General features: G+C 43.9%; 1 protein-coding gene across 1 annotated transcript; it reads right to left on the reverse strand.

The window, feature by feature from the left end:
• Positions 1–14326: 14326 nt before the first annotated feature.
• On the reverse strand, positions 14327–17781 carry sox4a (SRY-box transcription factor 4a). The gene has a single exon (XM_076301839.1). The coding sequence runs from the start codon at positions 17249–17251 to the stop codon at positions 16163–16165; it is 1089 nt and encodes a 362-aa protein (XP_076157954.1). The 5' UTR covers positions 17252–17781; the 3' UTR covers positions 14327–16162.
• Positions 17782–22259: the final 4478 nt, after the last annotated feature.

Genomic DNA, 22259 nt, shown 5'->3' on the forward strand with positions numbered 1-22259 from the left:
GAGGGAGAGACAGAGAGAGAGAGAGAGACAGAGATAAGCTCATAGATATGCAAGACATGAAGATGTGGGCAGAAAGAGAGAAAGCCAAACAGAGAGAGAGAGAGAATGAGAGAGAGAGAGAGATGTGAAGGAGGAATGGAGCAGGACACACACATCCAGACAGCCAGACATCATGATAAAAAAGAGAACAATGGAGTTAGGCTGAGATGTATGATAGAGAGATTAGGAAAAAAGAGTGTTAACTGGTTTAATCTGCCTGTCTGAGAGTGTGTATGTGTGTGTGTGTGTGTGTGTGTGTGTGTGTGTGTGTGTGTGTGTGTGTGTGTGTGTGTGTGTGTGTGTGTGAATCAGTGCATAGTTGTGTGTATGCATCGGTGAGTGTGTGGTCAAGACCCATTAAGCCTTGCTCCAATTAGGGAAAAAGCTGAGTCTATACCATCGATGCACTGGATCAGGAGTTGGGGAGGGGGCTTATAAATCCTTTCCCAAATCTATATGGTGTCTCTATACAATGCATATACCATTAACATCCTCCATTATCGGCAACATTGAAAATATAAACAAAGAAGTATCAACCATAACAGCTGATAATGTCTTCTACAACTGGTATCATGGGGCAAGCAGGAGTGTGAGTCCCAAGAACATGTTTGGCTTTGAGTCTCTGCCAAGGCCCCTCGTTGCCCTGACCCACACATGAACCTCCCGATCGACTGTGTGCGTCGTCACGGAGACAGGCGTCCCGTTTCCGCGCCAATATCTTCCTCTCCTGCCACCTCAGCGCTCCTGTTCGCCGCTTTTCCGATAGCGCTGTCTAATTAAGCATCCAATGGAGTCAGGATACTCACGCCCACAAGGAGGCCTGCGTAAGAGTGGAACTCAAGGCCACTGAAAACAGGTGCTTAGAGTAGGGGACAGCATCCAGCCTTCCATTCGAGTGCAAAGACTATTCCCAGAAGCCAAGACGGAACGCGCCTTTAACCACATGTTCAAAATGAATCTGTTGTATCTCACAGGCACAAGGGCAAATCTTTTAGAGGGCTCTCTCTCTCTTTCTCTCTCTCTCTCTCTCTCTCTCTCTCTCTCTCTTTACTGGCTCTCCATCCATCTATCCACCCAACCATTGTCTATTTTTTCATCCTGAGTACATCATAATCACACAATCATTCGTAGGGGACAGCATCCTGCAGGAAGGCCGCACAGATGCGGGAAGACCAATTAGGGACCAATGCTGCGCCAAGACCAGTAAGGGACCAATGCTTGCGCTCACGCAACTATTATCCGTCTGTTGTTGTCACTATTTGACCTCCCGAGTGTTTTCCCTTTTCAAGGCCACGTGGAAACTCCTTGTGTCACACTGCAGCAGAGGCATTAGCTTTGTTTTTTGTGAGGGGGGCTTGTTTGTGTGCATTCATTAAGTTAAACATTTTTTTTTCCACCTCACTTTAACCAGCAGCAAAGTTCACAAGATGTTAAACCGTGCCGTGCCAATGACTTGTGGCTTGAAAAAAACAAAGAAAGGGAGTGGAGTGGAAAGCAATTAAAGATACTGTGGTCGTGGTGGTGACTGGTGCAAACCGCACGGGTCACCAGAGAAGTCATTGGCAAAGCTCCGCTCGAGGTCTTGCTATTAGCCGATAAGTGGGAAGCACCCTCGCGCGTCCAATACTGCACACTAAGGCCCTCGGAGGAAGTTTGGGAAGCTAATTAGCGACAACTGGCAAAGACACAAGGGGATTAAGAGGCTCGTGTGAATTAGTGGCTCAGAACGAAGCTATTACGTCCATCGGCCACCACAGCCGCCTTTGCTGTCACAACAACGTGTATTTCTTTTTGGAAATGACAGCAAATATGAGAGCCACCCAAAACAGATAAAGTGACCTTAATTTGTTTGCCAAATCTGACTTTAATTTGCTCCCTGCTACATGAGTGTGAAAGAAATCTCTGTGTAATTCTTTCTATATTCCTTTGCAACTTGAAGAACACTCAACAAAGTAATCGGAGACGCTCCCTTTCAGGAACACGCAAGTCAGATTAAGTAAGATTTTTATAAAAGCGGTTAAAAGACTGATTGGACAGCACTGTCCTGTTTATTGCTGATAGAGCAGTTAGGCTGACCTGTTGCATCTAAATCCAAGGACTCTGTCAGAGCTCCAGAGGGATCTCTTACTGTTCCAGTTCACTTGCCATGTCATGACCGCCTGAGTTTCCAAGAACCTGGAGCATGGCAATATTTCACGCTAATGCCTTGCCCCGCGCTAACCCCTCTCAGTATGCACAAGAAATAATGTACATTCGACATTCACATGCCGTGTTACTGACGGATGTTCACAGAGGTCGCGAAAGTGGAAAATTAAGAACATTCCATCCCACTGCAAATAGCTTTTGACCTTCCATTCGAGTGCAAAGACTATGCCCAGAGGCCAAGACGGAACGCGCCTTTAACCACATGTTCAAAATGAATCTGTTGTATCTCACAGGCACAAGGGCAAATGTTTTAGAGGGCTCTCTCTCTCTTTCTCTCTCTCTCTCTCTCTTTACCGGCTCTCCATCCATCCATCCACCCATCCATCCATTTGTCTATTTTTTCATCCTGAGTACATCATAATCACACAATCACTCTCTTTTTTCTTTCTCTCCTCTCTCTCTCTCTCTCTCTCTGCCTCTCAATGTCTGCAGCACAACTTTCAAACCTGTGCACACACTTTATCCACAATACAGAACCAGTTCTGCTAGGGAAAGTTACTGAAACTTTAGCACCCTAAGGGAGTGAAACTGAAGTTTCCTAAAGTATACTCAAGATGCAGCATTGCCAGTCAGACCAAAGTCTGGTACAGTGAAAACCTATGCAAACACACATTCTCTCTGCCTCTCTCAATGTCTCTCTGTGGTCTTTCATTTGGTCCTTGTGTGTGTGTGTGTGCCTGAGTGTGTTTGTGTGTGTGTGTGTGTGTGTGTGTGTGTGTGTGTGCGCTGGGGCTTTGTGAGTCTCTGCGAGTCCCACAGGCGGTGTGTGTGTGTGTGCGCGTCTCAACTCGGAGCCATGTGGAACAGTTTAAACACGCACACAGTCCGACCAATCTCGACCTGTCACAGGACATTTATCTTCATCCACATCCCCATGTGCTGTACACTGCAGCAATCGCTTTCACAGATGTGCACTGTACTAACAAAGCTCAAGCTGCAGCTTTCAGCACAGGCTTTCACTCTCTCGCTCTCCTTCTCTCTCTCTCTCTCTCTCTCTCTCTCTCTCCCTCGCTCTCTTCCTCCTTTTTTATTTGTCATTCTTTCATTCTCGGTCTCTCACCCTCACTCCTTCAGCCCATAAAGCCGATGTGACCACAACAGACTTGGCTTTCATGAAGGGAAAAACAAATTTAGCGATCGATATTTTTCATCTTATGAAAACGCGCAAGTATTAACATATGTGGACTTAGCTGACTCCCTGCTCGCAAGAAGCCCCGGAGAGAGATATTTTTTTTTTTTCAGCGAAGGCAAACGATGATGTGAGTTCCTGTGTGGGTGTGATTTGAGGCTGATATAACCACCGGACGGACATGTGCAAGAAATACAAACACAGGTGGCCTTGAGTTTCATGCTCAGGACCTAGGTCTTCAGGCATGAAGTATCAAAAAAATGGGAACAAATCAACTTTTGTATGAAGACGGTAGGATTGAGAGAGTATGTGAGTGAAAGGCTAAAAAAAGGTGGGGGTTGGGGTTGAGTGGTTTGGGGGGTGTAGAGAAAGTGAACGAGGCAGAGACAGAGTCAGGGAGTTTATGTTAGGTGGAGCTTGCGAGCTCAAATTTCCCGTGGCAATTTTGAGCCAGTCCAGGATTTTCTGCAGAGGAATTAGGTTGGAACAGGAGGGGAGAGATGAGGTGAAGAGAGGAGAGGGAGAGAGAGCGAGAGGGAGTGAGTGAGAGAGCAAGGGAGAGGGAGAGGGAATGAGAGAGAGCGACTCTCCAGCTTGTTTCAGTGCAGAAACATCTGTATTACATTTGCACTCAGCTGTGGAGAATGCTCTAGTTGCATGTCGCTTAAACCCTCCTAATCTGCAGAGGACTGGAGCACTCGCTGCCCCACTTCTCCACTCTGTCACTGCCCAACCTCCTGCTCATCCCCACCACCACCACCACCACCACCACCACCCCACCACGCGCTGCGGCCCCCCCAACTCAGTGTCCCCGCCGTGGGACCTCTCCAGCACGTCTGCTGCAAGAGAGAGAAAGAGAGTGAAAGAGAGAGAGAGAGAGAGAGAGAGAGAGAGAGAGCAAGAGGGGGAAAGAAACAGAGGGAGAGACAGAAAAAATGAGGGAGAGAACATTTCTTAGAATAGAGAGAGGGAGAGGGAGAGAGAAAGAAAGAGAAAGAGAGAGAGAAGGGGGCCAAGGCTCATAGAGTCCAATTTGAAATATTCATGCCATGCAATCCCCCTCGGAGTGACTGAGCGATGGTGGTATTTTGATATGCAATTGTTCAAAGGCCTCCAGGTGTTATCGTTAAAACACTTCGGGGGAGATTTCTCATTCCGCCGCCAGTTCAGAGCCGGTGAATGAGTGTGTGTGTCTGTGTGTGTGTTTTGTTGTGTGTGTTGATTTGTGACCTACTACACACATTCACATGCACACACTCAGAAAAACAGCTATTCACTGATAATACTCATACACACACAGAGAAACACACACACACACACACAAACAAAAAGGGACACATACACACACACGTTCAAAAGAACACACACAGGTACAAAAGAACACACACACACACACACACACACACACACACACACACACACACACACACACACACACACACACACAGACACACACACACACACCTCCTGTCAGTGCAGTGGGAATGTGAGTGTGTTGGGCCTCTGAAGTGCCTAGTGCTTGGGTCAGAGCCTGTGGAGCGGAGCAGAGTGGAGTGGAGAAGCTAGCCACTCTCCTCAGGGTGCCAGTGCGACTCACGGATGTGCAGGATCAGCAAATTCACACTCGGCGTGAGAACAATAACTCCACCATCCCCACCGCAGGGCAAGGGCACTGCAGACACACGAGGGATGCAGAGGGAGACAAGGGGAGGGAGAGAGAGAGAGGGAGAGCGGAAGGGAGGGAGGTAGAGAAATACAAAGAAAGACAGAGAATAGGGAGAAAGAGAGAGAGGGGGGGGGGGGCAAGCTGGAAAACAGAGAGAAATGGGGAGATGCTTAGAACGACAAGAGGAATGCCACAGAGGATAGATAAAAAAAAGAGAACGAAAGCTCGCAAAGGATGAAATGGAAAGGAAGAGGGGCACAAATAGAGAGAGCCATTGAGAGACAGAAAAAGTGGAGGGAGAGCACACATTAGACTGATGAGTAGGTGACAGTCATATGTTCCTCATCTGTTCCCCACCAAATCCACATAACATCTGTCATAGCAGGGATTTAATACTTCAGAGCTTAAAGCCAGTATCCTACAATTCAAAGGTAGCTTTAAAGATCAGCACTGAGGTGTAAATCAACATGTTAGACATGTGGAAGTCGATCACTTCTGTGTAAAGAAGAAGAAGGAGAAGAAGAAGAAGAAGAAGAAGAAGAAGAAGAAGAAGAAGAAGAAGAAGAAGGAGAAGAAGAAGAAGGAGGAGGAGGAGGAGGAGGAGGAGAAAAAGAAGGAGAAAAATGAGGAGAAGGTGAAGAAGAAGAAGAAGAAGAAGATTCTAAATGAGAACATGGAAGCTGTGCATAAACAAGCCATCTGTTTCCATCTGGTCAAGAAATGTTCTGACGACATGCCAAATCATCACATCTCTTGTGAGGTTGACAGCAAATACACAAGTGAGCCGAGAAGGCATGAATTCATCCAATTCCACATAATCAAGATACAATGGCATAATCAGCATTATCAAACAACGACCACAACCTCACATAATACAGAGCCATTTAACTATTCAGATTCATCGAATCCATCCATCCATCCATCCATCCATCCAAATCTACACCTAACAGTTCTCCACTCAGTCTTCAGTGAAAGCCATTTGTGATAAAACTTTTCAGTTTTCCAGCAAGACAATGTTGTGATGCAGTAAACCTTAGATGAACACGCTGCCACACACTATGTGCATGTACACATGGTGTAAAACCACAAGTGGGATTAAAGGAGCCAAAATAAAACATGTATGTCCGGCTTAAGCATCTTAAGATAGCCTATAAGCTACAAAGAGAAATTATGCTGTAAATTATTTAATGATGACATAATAATACCAGGAAAGATTTTAATAGCCACACTCTTATAACGAAATTCCGAATGTGTTATAAACAACACAAACTGTGTTGTCCCTATGTGGACATAGCGATGTGTTAAAAAACAACACAAGTTGTGTTATTTTCAACACATACTGTGTACACTCTTAAAACAAATGACAAAAGCAATGTGTTAGAAACAACACAAACTGTGTTGTCCCTGTCTGGACATAGAGATGTGTAAAAAAACAACACCAGTTGTGTTATTTTCAACACATTTGTTTTAAGAGTGCATAGTGATCATGTCCATCATCATGACAGGAGGGATGAGGTCATAGTTATCTCTGTACATTCACTCCATAAAAATGCATGGACTGAATACTCTGGGGACTGGAGATGAGAGTGGCTTCTTCATTAAGCAAAGCTATACAGGATAAGCTTACCTCATACATAACCTGGTCTCGCTAATGTACAGCAAGGGGAATTAAATGGATAGAAGACCAGCAAGGACCTCTAACAGACAATACCACCCAGCGACAGACACCGGTCTGCCTTTTCACAGGCTTTTCAACCTATGACGCTCTTGCCTTTCACACTCAGTGATTTATGGGTAGTAATTACTCCGCAGCCAGTGACATCATCTCACCATGCAGGCTGCACAAAAAGCGACTAATTAGCTTTGCTGTCTCCTAATGCCAGCAGTGGCTGTTTTCTTATTCTTTTTTTTTTTTTTGAGCCGGTGGAGACGAGAGGCATGTCAAAACAAGTTCCACCATCCCACAGCTATCGCAAACGTATATTCCCACTGGCTGGCTGCCGTCATAATTAGCTTTTTCAGTGAGCAAATAGACAGTGTGTGAGGAGGAGGAGAAGGAGAAAAGTGGTTGATGGCTCGCTCTAGTATGTGCGAGAGATGGATGCCGAAGTGATGGGTTGGTGGACGGGACTGCTATCATTACGCCAGGCGCGGGATCACGAGCAAACTGGGGCGTTGCGGAGTCTAAACAACACCTGTCTGGGTGATGGGGGAGTATTAAGTCAATCCTCCATTCCCACATGCACTCATGCACATATGCACAAAAACACACTAATGCACATGTGCACATGCACGCTTGCATGCACACACACACACACACACACACACACACACACACACACACACACACACACACACACAGTGTGTGTCTGTACACATATAGTGAGAGAGGGGGTGGGGTGGGGGAGAGAGGGAGAGAAGGAAGAAGGAGAAAAAGAATGTGTGTGTGTGTGTGAGTGAGAGAGAGAGAGAGAGAGAGAGAGAGAGCGAGAGAGAGAGAGAGAGAGAGAGAGAGAGAGAGAGAGAGAGAGAGAGAGAGAGAGAGAGAGAGAGAGAGAGAGAAAGCCTTGATCATTTGGCATGTGATAAGCACATATTTCAACTTCAAAAACACCAGACACTGGGCACAGCTGGGGTGCTCTTTTCCATAATGTCATTACCCCCATTTTCAAAGGCTTAGAACCGACAAGACTCACTTCCAAAAAGTCTAACTTTTGAGCCATCACACCGAGTCATTATAGATAGGCAATGCAGAATTTTAGCTTCTTTTTCCTCTTTTCCTTTTTTTAAAAAAGGCACCCTGCAAGTCGAATGAGGTTGGTATCAGGAGGCATTGCTATCCTTTCTCACCCAGAACAGTGCAAATGTCTAAAAAATAGATTGCTCGCCATATGCCTCTGAGAATCCATGACATAGCCACATAGCAGTAAGTAAGTCTGTTTTCTGGTGCCCTCTTCAATCAGTTCACTGAGTGACACTATGTAATTCAGTGCCACAGGTGCTGGGAATTTGCAAGGAAAAATCTCTTACAAGTACATCTACAAATTTAGAAATTCCGCTCTCCTTAAAATCTGTGGTTGAGTTTGTCACTCTGAATGTACTCCTCTGTCAATGCATTCTCTTATCAAAGGTGAAAATGTGTGAAAGGAAATTCTATAAGATGGCCACATCTTTACTTTCACAGCCCAACTTGTGCTCTAGCAAAAGAGATGCCTTGAATGTGTCCGCTCTCTTTTCCTAGCAGTCAAGCAGTCACTTAGAATAATAACCCTGTTTATAATAACAGACTTATGATATAAATTATAATGAAAAACAAAGTTAAGAAGTGATTGTTGTAATTATGCAGACCCTCATTCCATCTTTCAGTAGGCTTTAAACATTGTATGGATCATCTATTCAAAAGCTTAGGAGCATTTGGAATGATATCATTGCAATTTCATTGGCTTTTCATTACATCATTGCAATACACTCAAGGATGTCGTCCAATCAACATGGAAGAGCGTCATAACACACATTTTCGAACCTTACGACCATGAGAGTTTGACGAAAAACTCCTAACTTTTCACCTAAGGTCCAATATTGGTTTTCGGAAGTGGTTGATCATTATATAACCTTTGACTAATCGAAGTGACGCTGTCCAGCTCAAGCACTGCTGAAAAACCTGCAAACGTCGCATCACCCTCGGTGCTGAAACCTCTCATCGCGGAATCGTTGTCTCGTTCATGACTTTCGAATGTCTCAATTGCTGTAATGACAGAGAATCACACATTTCTAATTCTTGCCTTACAAGGCACCTTTATTTAATACCATGAAGTAAAAGCATGCCAGGGATGATCGACAAATCATCATTATCAACAAACATGACGTTCATTCATGTGACATAAAACAGAAAACTAATTTCCAGGTGTCTGAGCCGATGTTAACTTCATCAAATTAAAACATACCTTGTGGTAAGATTCTGTCCATACAATGTGACATCGTTCCATAAAAAAAACTGTTTCATGTCTCTTGAGAGGGTCTCATGCGCGAACATAATCCTCAAGAAACAATCCATTCAAAACGTGTTGGCAAAACTCCAAAGCCTCAGGTAGAACTCAGACGGCCAAGTTGATAATACTTGTTGACTTTTCCTTTGAAACAGGTATCACATTTTCTCCACGATGATTGTTTTCAATGAATATTGGACTAGGGTTAGTATAAACAAATATCTACTTCCAAGTCACAAAATATCTCAAAGCCACGTGTTTCCAAAAGTTTTGTTGTCAGCTAATACCCATTTAAAACAAATGCATACAGTTTTTCCCCTAATTCCTACCCATGCAATTGACATGTATACAATTTACGCAAACCTCTCCAACTACATGTAACTAATCAAGCAGGATCATGTAACACGCAAATCACTTAAATTAAACGTTCTATTTTTTGCAATAAGACCTTCGTGTCTGTTTTTGAGAAATGTGAGAGTAAATTCAGCGCCACGAGCATATCCAAAAGCCTCCTGTAGAACAAAGGAATGCACTCCGCTTTTGTGCGCAACTTTGAGAGCTGACGCACCAACTCCAAGCAAGTTTTTTGAGGAGCCAATTCGCTTTCTCTTCATTATGTCAGTAAACGAACACTAGTTTTAAGTAACAGTTTCTACATTTAACTTAAGTAGTCGGGTCCTCTCAAGAAAACAAAAGAGTCAATAAGTTCCACTGGTGTTTTTTGGATAGTGTTATGAAGCCTCTTTGTCTGCACGTGCGGAGACGACGTATTGGCCGCGCCTCATTCATTACGCATAGAGCCCCGCCCTCCGGGTACAGCAAGGCGCAGCGTTGTGAAAGCCAAGACTCTCCCATTGGCAGAAAGTTCACCCAAATCTATGATTCTCATGGAGCACTATCATCTTGTGTTGCTAAATTAGCAAAGAGCTGTTTCAGGTTATCTCCACACTCCATATAATCCAAGCAGAGCAGAAAAAACTATATTTTTTGTTTCACATGTATATTTAGAGTATGTTATGATTGTCTTGTTGACTTTTCTGCAACATTTAACACACACACACAGAAAGAGAGAGAGAGAGAGAGAGAGAAAGAGAGAGAGAGAGAGAGAGAGAGAGAGAGATTCTCACAGTCCCTACTCTGACATTTCCAGCCATTGAACAAGCCTTCTGCCAGGGCATGCTTTTGTTTGTTTAGGGCCAGTAGGGCAGCCCACCTGAAGGTCAAAAGTCTCAGTAACAGGTCATGACCCCAAGCACCTCATTAATCACTTTGTCAGGTTGTTTAGAGAGTAGTGGAGAGACATCATGGTTAAATGCACACCATGGACTATTTCAAAATGACCATCAACATCAACAATGTCTGAAAAACTGCATGCACTGCCAGGCAGACACAAAATGCCTCATGATATTTTTATTGCGTGTCAGTGGCTATGACAGTACACCCGCTCTCACTTATCTTTTTTCACCATTGCAAAGGGAATGTTAAAATTAGGTTTTACATATCATTTATAACAAAAATAACTATCTCAATCCCAAATCTTAAAGACCCAATGGCAAAAAAACAACTTTTTAGTCATTTTAGCATTTCAGTTAGGTGTGTTACTACACATACCATTAGCGAAATAAGCAGTAAACACCATGGTGAAGTCTTTCTGGTTTAGATGGGCAGTGCGCTAGTTGATGTTTCAGAACATCTTGTCCTTGTTGTGTCGTGTGACAATGGATGGAACCCAATTCTGACTGATTTGCAGAGTGGAGTTTTCCCAAATATTTTTTAAAATAGTTTTATTGAGGATGTATCTTACATTAGAACAACATTGCTAGCCACTTGATGATGTCAAACCGAGCTGTCAAGCTGGAGGAGTTTGTATAGCAGCAGGGACGAGGGCAATTAGCTCCCCAATTTGGAAATGAGGAAGAGGGAGTTGAGATGCATACAAGCCGTGTGTGTTGTAGTGATTGTGCCTACCAAATTTGGTTAGGATTAGACTTTTACATCAGATGATATTAGCAATAGAAAGAGTACAGGCCACACCCTGAAATCTGAGTTTTTCAGCATGATCTGCAGATGTACTGAATTTTGTGATTTCCGGCTTTCAGAAAATAGACCAGCGTTACTGCTTGGACCCCTAAATATGTATCTTTCAGGGTTAACCCTTGTGTTACCCTCAAATCTTACCGACATGCTTTATCCTTGGGGTCAATTTGACCCCCAGCTAAATAAACCCTCAGAAAATGATTATAATTCATATTGTTACCCAGTTTTTTTGTGACAGGTACTTAACAAGAGTGTATTAACCACCATCAAAAGCCCTACAAAACAATCCCCCCCCCCGACACACACACCCCTTTATGAACCTTGGAAGCCTGGCTGGACAATATGTTCTCATACTATTACAATAATAATATCCATAATGTGTCAAATATTCATGTATCTTATACATCTTGGGTCAAACTGACCCCAAGGAACATCAATGTACAAAATATTTCTACAGGGCATTGAAAACATATTATTGTACAAATTTCATGCTAACTCTGTTGTGCCCTTCAATTGAGGAAAAGTCATGAAATATGAAGCAAAAAAAAAAGTGAACTATATATTGTATGATGTTAAACGTTGCTTGGGGTCAAATTGACCCCAAGGATAACAGGAGGGTTAATCAATGGCTAGAGTGCATATAAAAGGCCTTAAAAACATTATTGACAGGACATCAGTGGCAAGAAAGGAAATTAATATCTTGAGCACAGCTTAGCCAAGTCATTATCATTTCATCAGATAATCATTCAAATGCTCAGCGCAACTCACTCTACTCACTAATTGCAAGAGTGTGTACCGAGTGTCCATGCTTTTGCCATGGCAAAAATGTGGCACACAGTGAAAAGAACATACAATTTGGTAAGTGATAGGTACAAAATATTGAAGGTAAATGACGCTCTATATTGTGGTGGTAACTATAAGATATTATATCCTCTAACAAGTATACTGTGATTTTATTTATTTAAAAACAATATTATTTCTTCCTCAGAAATCCTAAATTATATAGCATTTTTCATATCTATTGTAGTCTTTATTCATAAGACATGGGTCGAGCATCATTATGTAATCATGATAAGCACCTTGAATTGAACGGTTCAAACCATTGCTCCCTGGCTGCACAGTTTATTGATCCAATTAGCTCTATAAATGTGCTATTCAAAGACATTTCACCCATTCTGTCATTGCATTTCAATGATGCATAGATGTATGCAAGATCATTCTCTCTTTTTCTTTCTTTCTCTCTCTCTCTCTCACTCTCTCTCTCTCTCTCTCTCTCTGTGTGTGTGTGTGTGCACGGCATGTGTATGTGTAAGTACCTTGATTGCAAAGTTTCATCAGATCTGTAATTTGTCCTTCATGCATTTTCATGCCGTGTTGTGTTCTAGAGTATCTCAGATAGTAATATACAGAGGGCATAATGTATTATGGAAAACATGTCATCACTTGCAACTGCATGACCTGTGAAAATGAATAAAAAATACAATACGCAACAGTAATAACTGAGAGGATATGAACATGCGTTTCCTGACATGAATTATCATGGGGTGCTGGGACTGCTTGTCAGATCAATGAACAGATCCCAATTAATCTGACAAAATCACTGCACGGCTCCACCTATGAGTCCTTAAGGCGCAGTGAGAAGCATGAACCGATACACAGCCATGATAGGAACACACCATCAATACAAATGCTTAAACATGGTCCCACATGCAGCCGTTCATTTCCTGTCTTACACTCCCGTTTTGTCCTCTCCCAAATGTGTGGGGTTGTCTGCCTGATAAAATTCATATCTCTGTCCTCCAGAAGCAAGCTGCCACACAACAGCCAGGCCCGGCCTCCTCCTTCTCCTCCTCTCTCGCCCCTCATTTCAAGGGATGTGGCTAGATTTGCGTTAAATACCCCAACATACCCCCCCCCCCCCCATCTGCCCAGACCAACAAAAAAAAAACCCAATACACTGAGAAAGAATTAATTGGTTTCAGCAGCCGTACCCTGTGCAATCCACTCAAAACAGCCCCCCCCCCCGCCCAGTCTCCCGGAGGAGACGTCTCATCCGTCTGACACCCCTCCTCCCACGGAGGAACTGTCTAGACCCCTCCTTTCCTGCCTGCACCCGTGCTCGCTCACTGCACGCTGTACCAGACTGGCTCGTCAGGCAAAAGTCTCTCCCTGCTCAACCGTCAGCTGAGACGGGACAGGAAGATTACCAGGAGCTAAGCAGTCCTAGCGCACATGGCCCACCTTAACCGGGGATTTTTGTCTGTCTGTCTCTCGGTCTGGCTCTCCTTAGAAATGTCAGACAAGGTGAAGTATGTAGAAATGTGGGTTCTGTTCTTTACCAGTAGCCCTCAACCAAACCCCCCAACCCCAAAACCATCCCTCCATGTTAAAATCTGTCTAGAATTGCGTGCACATGAAAGGGTAAAGGGTGTGTGTGTGTGTGTGTATGTGGGGGTGGGTGGGTGGTCGGGGGGCATGCAATGCATTTTCCTTTCCTCAGGCTTCAGCGTCCAAAGGCTGCCCACGGTAAATGTCATTACTGAGGGTCCAGACCTGCCAACACCCCCACCCAACCCCGCCCCCACCCATCTCTGCCGTGGCCCTTTTGCCCACAGGTCATCCTAACACACACACACCCATCCACTCCCCCACTCACTCACACACACACACACACCATCTCCCCCACTTCCTCCTCTCTGGCATGGGTGGCTGGCTATCTGTGTGTCTGTCTGACAGCTCACCGTCTGTCACAAAGAGCTTACATGGAGTAATAAGGCAGCCGAGCTGGGCGTGGGTCTGGAGGCCAATTGTTATGCATATTTTTTTCATCAGTGCCACAATGCATCAGTCAACAGATGATCCTTGATCCCATTGAACATTATGAGATCTCAGGGGTTTGTTTGGTTTTGCAATATTAAACTTTAATAGCAGTCACTTGACTGCTTGACTCTCATTGTAGTCAGAAAGAAGTCCAGTGTTTGAGAGGTGTGTCCATTCCACATGGGTAATGCTGATAATATTAGTGAAATGGTGACACTAGGAGTAAAATATTTATGCATAGAATGAGTGCAACCCTCACTACATCATGCGGTTGAATAAGGGCAGCCATTTGCAAGATGTGTAAATCCACGTGTGTTATGGCCACGTTGGATGCATGCCGTATTGCCGTGTCACACCCGGCACCTCCCAGTCACACTCACTGTGCAGCAGAGGCAAAGACTGGCAGCGGAAACATGAATTAACACCAAGGCAGACATTTGGGGATTCAGTTCCAGCTGATTTTATTTCCTTCTTCATGAAAAAACAACAAAGTTCTGTACAGAGGTCTGACAGGCAGTGACATGACACAATTGGCTGGCATTGAGTACTCTACTCAATTGTTGAGATATGGCATGATTAGACAAAAACAATATTGTACACATCATATTGCACAAAATGAAAACGATAAAAATGCATATAATATATATATTTTTTTCAAAATCATGAACAACAACCTTAAACATAGGGACGTATAAAGATAAAAGTTCTAGTGCCTGCCATGGTATTGTCAGACATAAACACGCAGTCTTTGCTTAATATACAGTCAATGTACATAGATATTTTCACGTTGATCATTTTTTGTTTAAAACACAACAGCTCTACATAAACCTGAATAAGAAGTACAAATGCTATTCGCCATGCCATAGTATACTAAAACAATTAGCTACATTTAGCCAACAAGTAGAAAAAGATTAAATATCCTAATACAATTGAGTGAAGCTGTACTTCATTGTTCGCAAACTCAATAGGCATTTAGAATGTGTTTGTAATTCCATCCAGTGGTTAAAACCGAACTTTTTTCACTATAAAATCACAAAGATGTTGTTTAGTTTAAAATTCTTATTAAATGTACAGTATCTCCCATTAGGACGCAAAATACGCAGACGTCGCTGCCGCTACACCTTCCTGCATGCTCGATTGTTTTGTCTGGTTGCTGGAATTGAGATACTGTGTCTTTAAGAAGCCTGTAGAGTGACACTGTAAACATGGTTAGGGGGCAGATTTTAAGACAACCCAACCCCCTGGACATAAAAATCGGAAATCCAAACAGCGATATTCACCGATTGACACCCCCTCGATAGATTTTATACAAAAATACACTTAGAAAATAATGAAACATTTAATCTCCTTTACGTGTGAGAAGTCAACATTTAAATAAAAAATGATACAATTCTAGCCCTTCCGCGAAGGAGACGGACATGTGCATGTGTACACGAGACCTACGAGAACAATAACTCAAAAATGTTTGGCCTGTATTTAAACACGTTAATATAAAATGCCATCTGAGCACAGAAAGATAAAAAGGAGAAAACACGAGGATGGAAAAAGAGGAAAAGGCAGAGGGAAAAGTACACGCCTCTGGAAAAAATTTGGTCCTGAATTGTAGTGTTGAAAAGTGAAACGCATCTGCGATGCATTTCAGTCCTGAAAGTTACAGAAGCTGGTGATTGTGTTCCTTTTTGCGTCATCAAACATTGCGCCGTCATTACATTTAAATTAACACTAGTTAAACTGTTAGACAGTTCTTACATAAATCTCAAAACGAGAGCATGCTTTTCGGTTCGTAAGTGTTTTTTAAGCCACCACTTTATGGTACATAAACCATGTAGATGATGGGGGGGTGAGGGCTCTCCACTGTTTCACTCGTGTTCCACCTCCATTTCTTCGGCATACCCTGGTCAGACTTCTCTCAGAGTCCCTTTTCATCGAAACAGTTCATTCGGGGAGACAACCTCAACTCGCCCCGGTGCAAACGTCTCAGGCTCACCGCCTGCTTCAGTAAGTCACTGCGTCTGGGGCACACACTGGCTGGCATCATCATCCCTCCCAGCTACCAATTGAGCAAGCTAAGCATTTTCATTTGCGCTCTTGTCAGGGGAGAGGGCACCCGGAGTCCTAGTTCTGTAATTTCAGACACACATGGATCGTGTGGTTAACGGGGCGTTTTCTGGCTTGTTTCAACGGGACTTCGCAATCCTGCTTATCTTTACGAAAGTCATAAAGATGTCATCACAAGCACTGGCTGTGTTTTCTAATGGCAATTCTGGACTCTTTAAGCGTTCAATAAGTGAATACTAAGTTAGAAATGGTCGACTCAAGCCAGTCCCCAGATATCATTTCGCTCACCTCAGGAGTGCAGTAGTCGGGGAACTCAAAGTGGGAGCCAGAACCCGACTCAAAATTAAAATCCAGATCTCTGTCCAAAGCCGCCGAACCTATGCTGCCGAGAGACATGCTGTCGAAGCCGGGGCTGGGGTTAAGGTCCAGCAAGTCATCTTCGAATTCCTCATCTGAGGAGGAGGACTGTGATGAGGAAGAGTGGGAGGCGGACGGTGTCGGGGATGACACCCGCGTGTAGTTCAGGCGCCCGGCCGACAGTGTGCTTGGGGAGTCGTCCCCATCTTTCCCGGTCACTCCGTCCTCGTACAGGCTGAGGGGGTCAGACTCAGCCGAGCTGCTGAGGGTGGGACTCGCTGGCACAGCCACGGAAGGCGGGCTGCTGTCATGGCTTCTCCCTCCAATGCTGTGAGCACGCTTGGCTGGCTTGTCTGGTATCTGCTTCGCTGCTGAGGCTGACTTGGTCTTGTACAAGGAGTAGTGGTCTGTGGGGACGGAGTGTGAAACTTGTTCAGGTAAAGTCGATTTGGCGCTCCCCAGCCCTGACTTGTGCGTCCGGCTGAGGGGTTTTGACCCACTGGACTTCTTAGATGAACACTTGCTGCTGCTCCTGTCCCCCTTGTCTCCCGCCTTGCCGCTGGACGACTTGACTTTCTTCCGTGGCCGGTACTTGTAGTCCGGATAATCAGCCATGTGCTTCAGTCTCAGACGCTCGGCCTCCCGGATGAAGGGGATCTTGTCGCAGTCTTTAAGCAGTTTCCAGCGCTTGCCAAGCCGCTTGGAAATCTCAGCATTGTGCATGTCTGGAGACTGCTCCATGATCTTGCGCCTCTCGATCTGCGACCATACCATGAAGGCATTCATCGGTCTTTTGATGTGCCCACTCGGGGTCTTGCACCATGCGACGTCCATCTTATCCCCGGTCGAGCTTGGGGACCCGGGAGTCGGGGATGCGTCCATGTCTAAGTCCATTTCCCCAGATTCACCGGGAAGCACGTCAGTGTTGTCCGTGGTGCTCGTCTGCTCCACCATCGCTCAATCTGTTCACATGCGCGTTATCAGCAAACTGAGTTGAAATGACAAAAAAAATCCTCAGCCGGTTAGAGTGTTCTGTGGTGTAATAACAGTCTGCTTGTCCCAACAGTCTGAGTGTAAGTGAGCACAGTAAGGCAGTAGGCTAAGTAGCGATGCAGTGGCCACGCGCGTAAAAAAGTTAGGGAAAGTGTCTGCTGTTCGATCCGTCTCTCTATTCAGAGCAAAGTCTGTTTTCGTGTGAGCACGGCACAAAACAATACAACCATATAAATAAAAGTCTTAAAATTCCCAGTGTCGTCTAACAACTGCAGAAAGATGTTCAGCTGCCGGTCCGACTGAATACGAGTCCGGTGCCACTCTGGGCAAACAGCTGCAGAAAACAGTGGAACTTTAACTGGAGATATGCCTTGTCTTCCGCAAAGGCTGCTTTAACATCATGCATGAAGGTAAGGAGATTGCACACTTTCATAGTCCGATCTATCGCACACTATTCACAAGTTTGTATAGTTCGTGTATAGGCGCTTCACAAGGATTTATCCCTTTCTGAAGGTATAAAGGCAAGGGAAATCAACCAATCCGCTGCTGTCTCCAGCCTGTCTTTGGCCAGAGACACTCCCCGCCTGCGCTCATTGGTCGAATATTGTATCTAATAATAATCAGCACATGCAATGAGGAGCTTTCTGACTGACCTCATTCCATGTCTGCACGGCAAACTTAGTTTTAAAGGTACATGGTGTACTTTTCTTCCTTCCATATAGATCATGCTTGGACACAGGCTACATTACACCACTTTAGTCGGGACAGTGAGGATAGGTGATTGTGATATTAGATCATGTTTGATTATGATTATGTAAACCACGGCGGATGCCACAGTGTAGTTCCGCAAGGGGAAAGAAAAAAACAAAAACAAACATGAACTCAATCTGGGTACCAGTCACGGAGTTCATGTAGAGTCGCATTTATGGTCGCGTTTACGCTATATATTAAATTTATAATTTGTATTTATTTATTCATTTTGCATACGATTAAAACAACATATCGACGCAAATAAGATATGGATACCCCGTATTCAGCTGACAACATGTGTACCGCGTTCATTTAACAGGGGCAAGACGCACAAGTGTTCCGCGTTGACCTGCGCGGGCAGAACGCACAAGAATGTTTGTTTTTAGTCAGTGCTGCAGAGTCCGCTCTCGCTCCCTCTGCAAGGCTAGAACGCAAAGGCGCATCAGGCAGTTTTTAATTTTCCTCACAGCCTATAGGCTACTCGCGTTGAGTGGCTTCGCCACAGTGAGTGTCTGTTTCTTTCATTTCACAGAATAAAATACTTTTTCACAAGAAGTTTTCTAGTTCTTTTTTCTTCCCCTTTTTCTAAACTAAATCTATACATTAGTATAATTTTAAAACATCTTGTATAATAATCTAGCCATAACCATGCTTTCATAGCACATTGGCAAGTCCTCTGTGAAAAGATATATTCCCCTTACGTTACCTTGTGGGTTCATTGAACAGCAGTGTATTACCATACATTTTCTAACCACCGCCAGATGGCGTTGTACAGCTGATAAGAAGGAGATGTGGTTATTTTCTTTTGTTCGCATCAAGATTAAACAGCGTGAACCATACAAATAATTGCATAATGTCAATGGAGCAGTTTGTATAATATATCATTTTTATCGTTATGCTCACACGAGTATGGAAGAAAAACAAGCTACCAGGGTAAGAAGATTGCCCTTACACAACTCTGTTCAATTGTCACACACTACACTCGAGGTAAGGAAAGAAAATGTGAATTACTAAAAAATAACAACGGATCAGACTAGACAGATATGACAAGATAGACTTAAACAACTAGCAACAAGTAACAAGATAGAAAACCACATCAGCAGAACAGGCCAGTAGACAAGGTGAAAGGAGGAACACATGGCCATGAATTCTGAACTCGAGTCAACTGCAAGCCCAAAAGCCTTAAGAAATGGATGAACAGGCCTTCAATCACGTGCTGTTTGTTTACACGAGTAGAATGCCGCTGCCCTGGCACCAATGCAGTCTGCGATACAGAGTAGCTCTTTGTCTCTGGTCTGACGGAGATTGTTTACATACGATAAAACAAGCAGTCATCCGTGCCGAGCTCTCTTCCAAGCTCTTCGTCACTGAATATAATGTAATACAATGTAATGACGGCTGGACATTCTCTTGTTACACTGTACTGGCTAGTTTATTACAAAAACAACGGGTGAAGGTTAGGGTGAGGAGTCTAATGCTTATTTAATGTCTCCCAAATAGCCAACTACATGGGCATTTAAGCCCAGTGAAGTGTTATTATATTCAGGTAGTTACCTTTAAAGCCTTTTTGGCATCAATTTTAAACTGCTTTGGGTCATCTAACCAACTGAACAGATAGGCTACTACACTTGACTAATGTGTGTGTGAACAAGATGGCAAACAATAATGGCAATGTTCCAATGTGCTGTTTATCCTCTGTCTTGGTCCGTGCTTCAGGGTAATGTGTGTGTTCAACGCGCACGGCGATAGTGCGGCTCCTGTGAAGTAGATATTTAATGTTGCGATTATTATGCACAAGTGTGGCACTAAGTGTTTAAACAGGTGTGCCACAGAAGGCCTGACGCACCTTATCTTATCTGTGAGGGAGGCAGCTGGCTAGCGAGGAGACCCTGTCAACCATTTGATAGCTCAGCACTTTTTTTTAAAACAAACTGGGCATTGTATACTCACTTCTGAAGAAAAAAGTTATTATTTTTTTTATTTTTTTTTGGGGGGGGGGCAGTATCTCAGTATCTAAAACTGAATGGCCACCTGCACCATTCAGGGTTTACACCACCATGAGTCATGGATCTGTAGTGAACTGAAAGAAAGACAGATGGGGGTGAGGGGGGGGGGGGGATTTCAGGGGGTTCAAGTAAGTGTGTCACAGGTATGACTTTTCAAATTAAAGGAACGTGAGGTTAAAGTGGTTGGGCATTAACATATAAAAGTGCCCTGAAAGTTGCTCCTGTGTCATCTGAAACCACAATTCACCTGTGATCATCATAAGGTCACATTTAGGATATTAGTGCGCATGGGATTTCTGCTAATAAGTAGATAGATAGATAGATAGATAGATAGATAGATAGATAGATAGATAGATAGATACTTTATTGATCCCCAGGGGAAATTCAAGGTCTCAGTAGCATATAGACAACACACACACATTCACTAACAGCAGAAAAAGTAAATTAAAAGTATATAATATAAAAACACCACTAAGCAATAAGGACAGTAGAAGATAAAGAATATACTAAATATACTAAAATACAAATTATACTAACTAACACTTAATCTAAATCAATTCTAAAAACAGTATCCACATAGTGGTGATTAATCAATCAAGAGGCGCTTGCAATGACTGAGGCAGGGACTGAGCCTGTGATTCTCTGTGCATAGTAAGGTAAGGTAAGGTGCTCTGTGTGAGTGAGTGTCACGGTGATAGTGCAATGGTGATAGTGGTCATGGTGATAGTGCAAATGAGTAAGTCCAACAGTGCAACAGTGCAAGAATAAAGTCTATATATCTATATATATAACTATTTTAAGAAAAGGTTTAAGTGTGGCCACAGTTCGGCTGTGGCATGGAGGGAGGGGTTATGCATATGTGCTATGTGCTAATATGCTAATATAGCACGCAAACAGTGAGGCAGAAAGACAGTCGTAAAAAGTGGCTAGTGGACAGACAGTATCCAAACATGGAGGGGGTGTAGAGGCAGACAGACTATGCAGAGAAGTCTATCTCTCCTCTTCCCTTAAGTGAAGCATTGAACAGTTCAATAGCTCTGGGGACAACAAATGACTTTCTCAGTCTGTCTGTTGTGCAAGGCAGTGAGCGAAGTCTCCAGCTGATCAGGCTCTTCTGCTTAACAATAGTGCTGTGGAGTGACACTCATTGTCCAAGATGTTGATCAGTTTGTTCAGGGTCCTTTTGTCAGATATTGAAGTGATGCACTCCAGTTCAGCTCCCACTAACAGAGCCAGCTTTTCTTACCAGCCTGTCAATTCGCCCCGCATCCTTCTTCTTTGTGCTTCCTCCCCAGCATACCACTGCATATAAGAGGACGCTGGCAACAACAGACTGGTAGAACATCCTGAGGAGCTTGCTGCACACATTGAAGGGCCGCAGCCTCCTCAGGAAGTACAGCCTGCTCTGCCCTTTCTTGTAGAGTGCATCAGTGTTGGCTGACCAGTCCAGTTTATTGTCCAGGTGGAGACCCAGATACTTGTAGGTGCTTACCACCTCCAAGTAGAACACAGTGAGGCCATTCATGCAGGTGAGGTTGTCCACAGTTTCGTAATTATAATTGCCCAATGATATGATACCCATTGAGTGCTTTGATTGTGGTGCTTTCATTCAGGTCTTTTTACTATGACAAGCAAAGGGGGACATGTAAAAACATCATCGCTGCCATTGCGGATAGGAGATCAAACAGTCTGAGTTTCTGAAAAAACACAGAAGACAACGGCAACAGTGCAGCTTTGCTATTCACCTGTGATTACTGTGCAATCCAAACCACCACCACCTCAACACTGCCCCCCCCCCCCCATTCACACTTTGCTTGTTTGTTGCCATGGAAACACCCCAGTGTTTGCTCTCCAAACATATTCAGATAAGAGAATAGACAATCCCGCCTGGCTTACAGCAGCTTCACTGAGCCATGACACTGGTTCGGACAGGGAAATGTGCGCCTTCTTTATCAGCCAAGAGGAAATTCCCTCAACTGTGTTTGTATCTCACTGTTTTGAATATGCTGCATAACAACTCACTGATGTGATAACACACACATACACACACAATTGATGATCGCTGCTTTTGTTTTGTGCAAACTGAGCAAAAATGGACTGTTTTTGGTAACGTTTCATACAGACACATATGGAAACTGCAGGGTTGTTGAGTAGCATTTCCAAGAGGCCACACATGCAGTGAAGACTTGAACCAGCTGGGTACAAAACAGCCA

The sequence above is a fragment of the Alosa pseudoharengus genome, unplaced genomic scaffold (genome assembly GCF_046254945.1).
Source record: "Alosa pseudoharengus isolate Yale_2024_CS ecotype anadromous, Long Island Sound unplaced genomic scaffold, YU_APseudo_1.1 YU_APseudo_1.1_scf_23, whole genome shotgun sequence".
Lineage (NCBI taxonomy): Eukaryota > Metazoa > Chordata > Actinopteri > Clupeiformes > Clupeidae > Alosa > Alosa pseudoharengus.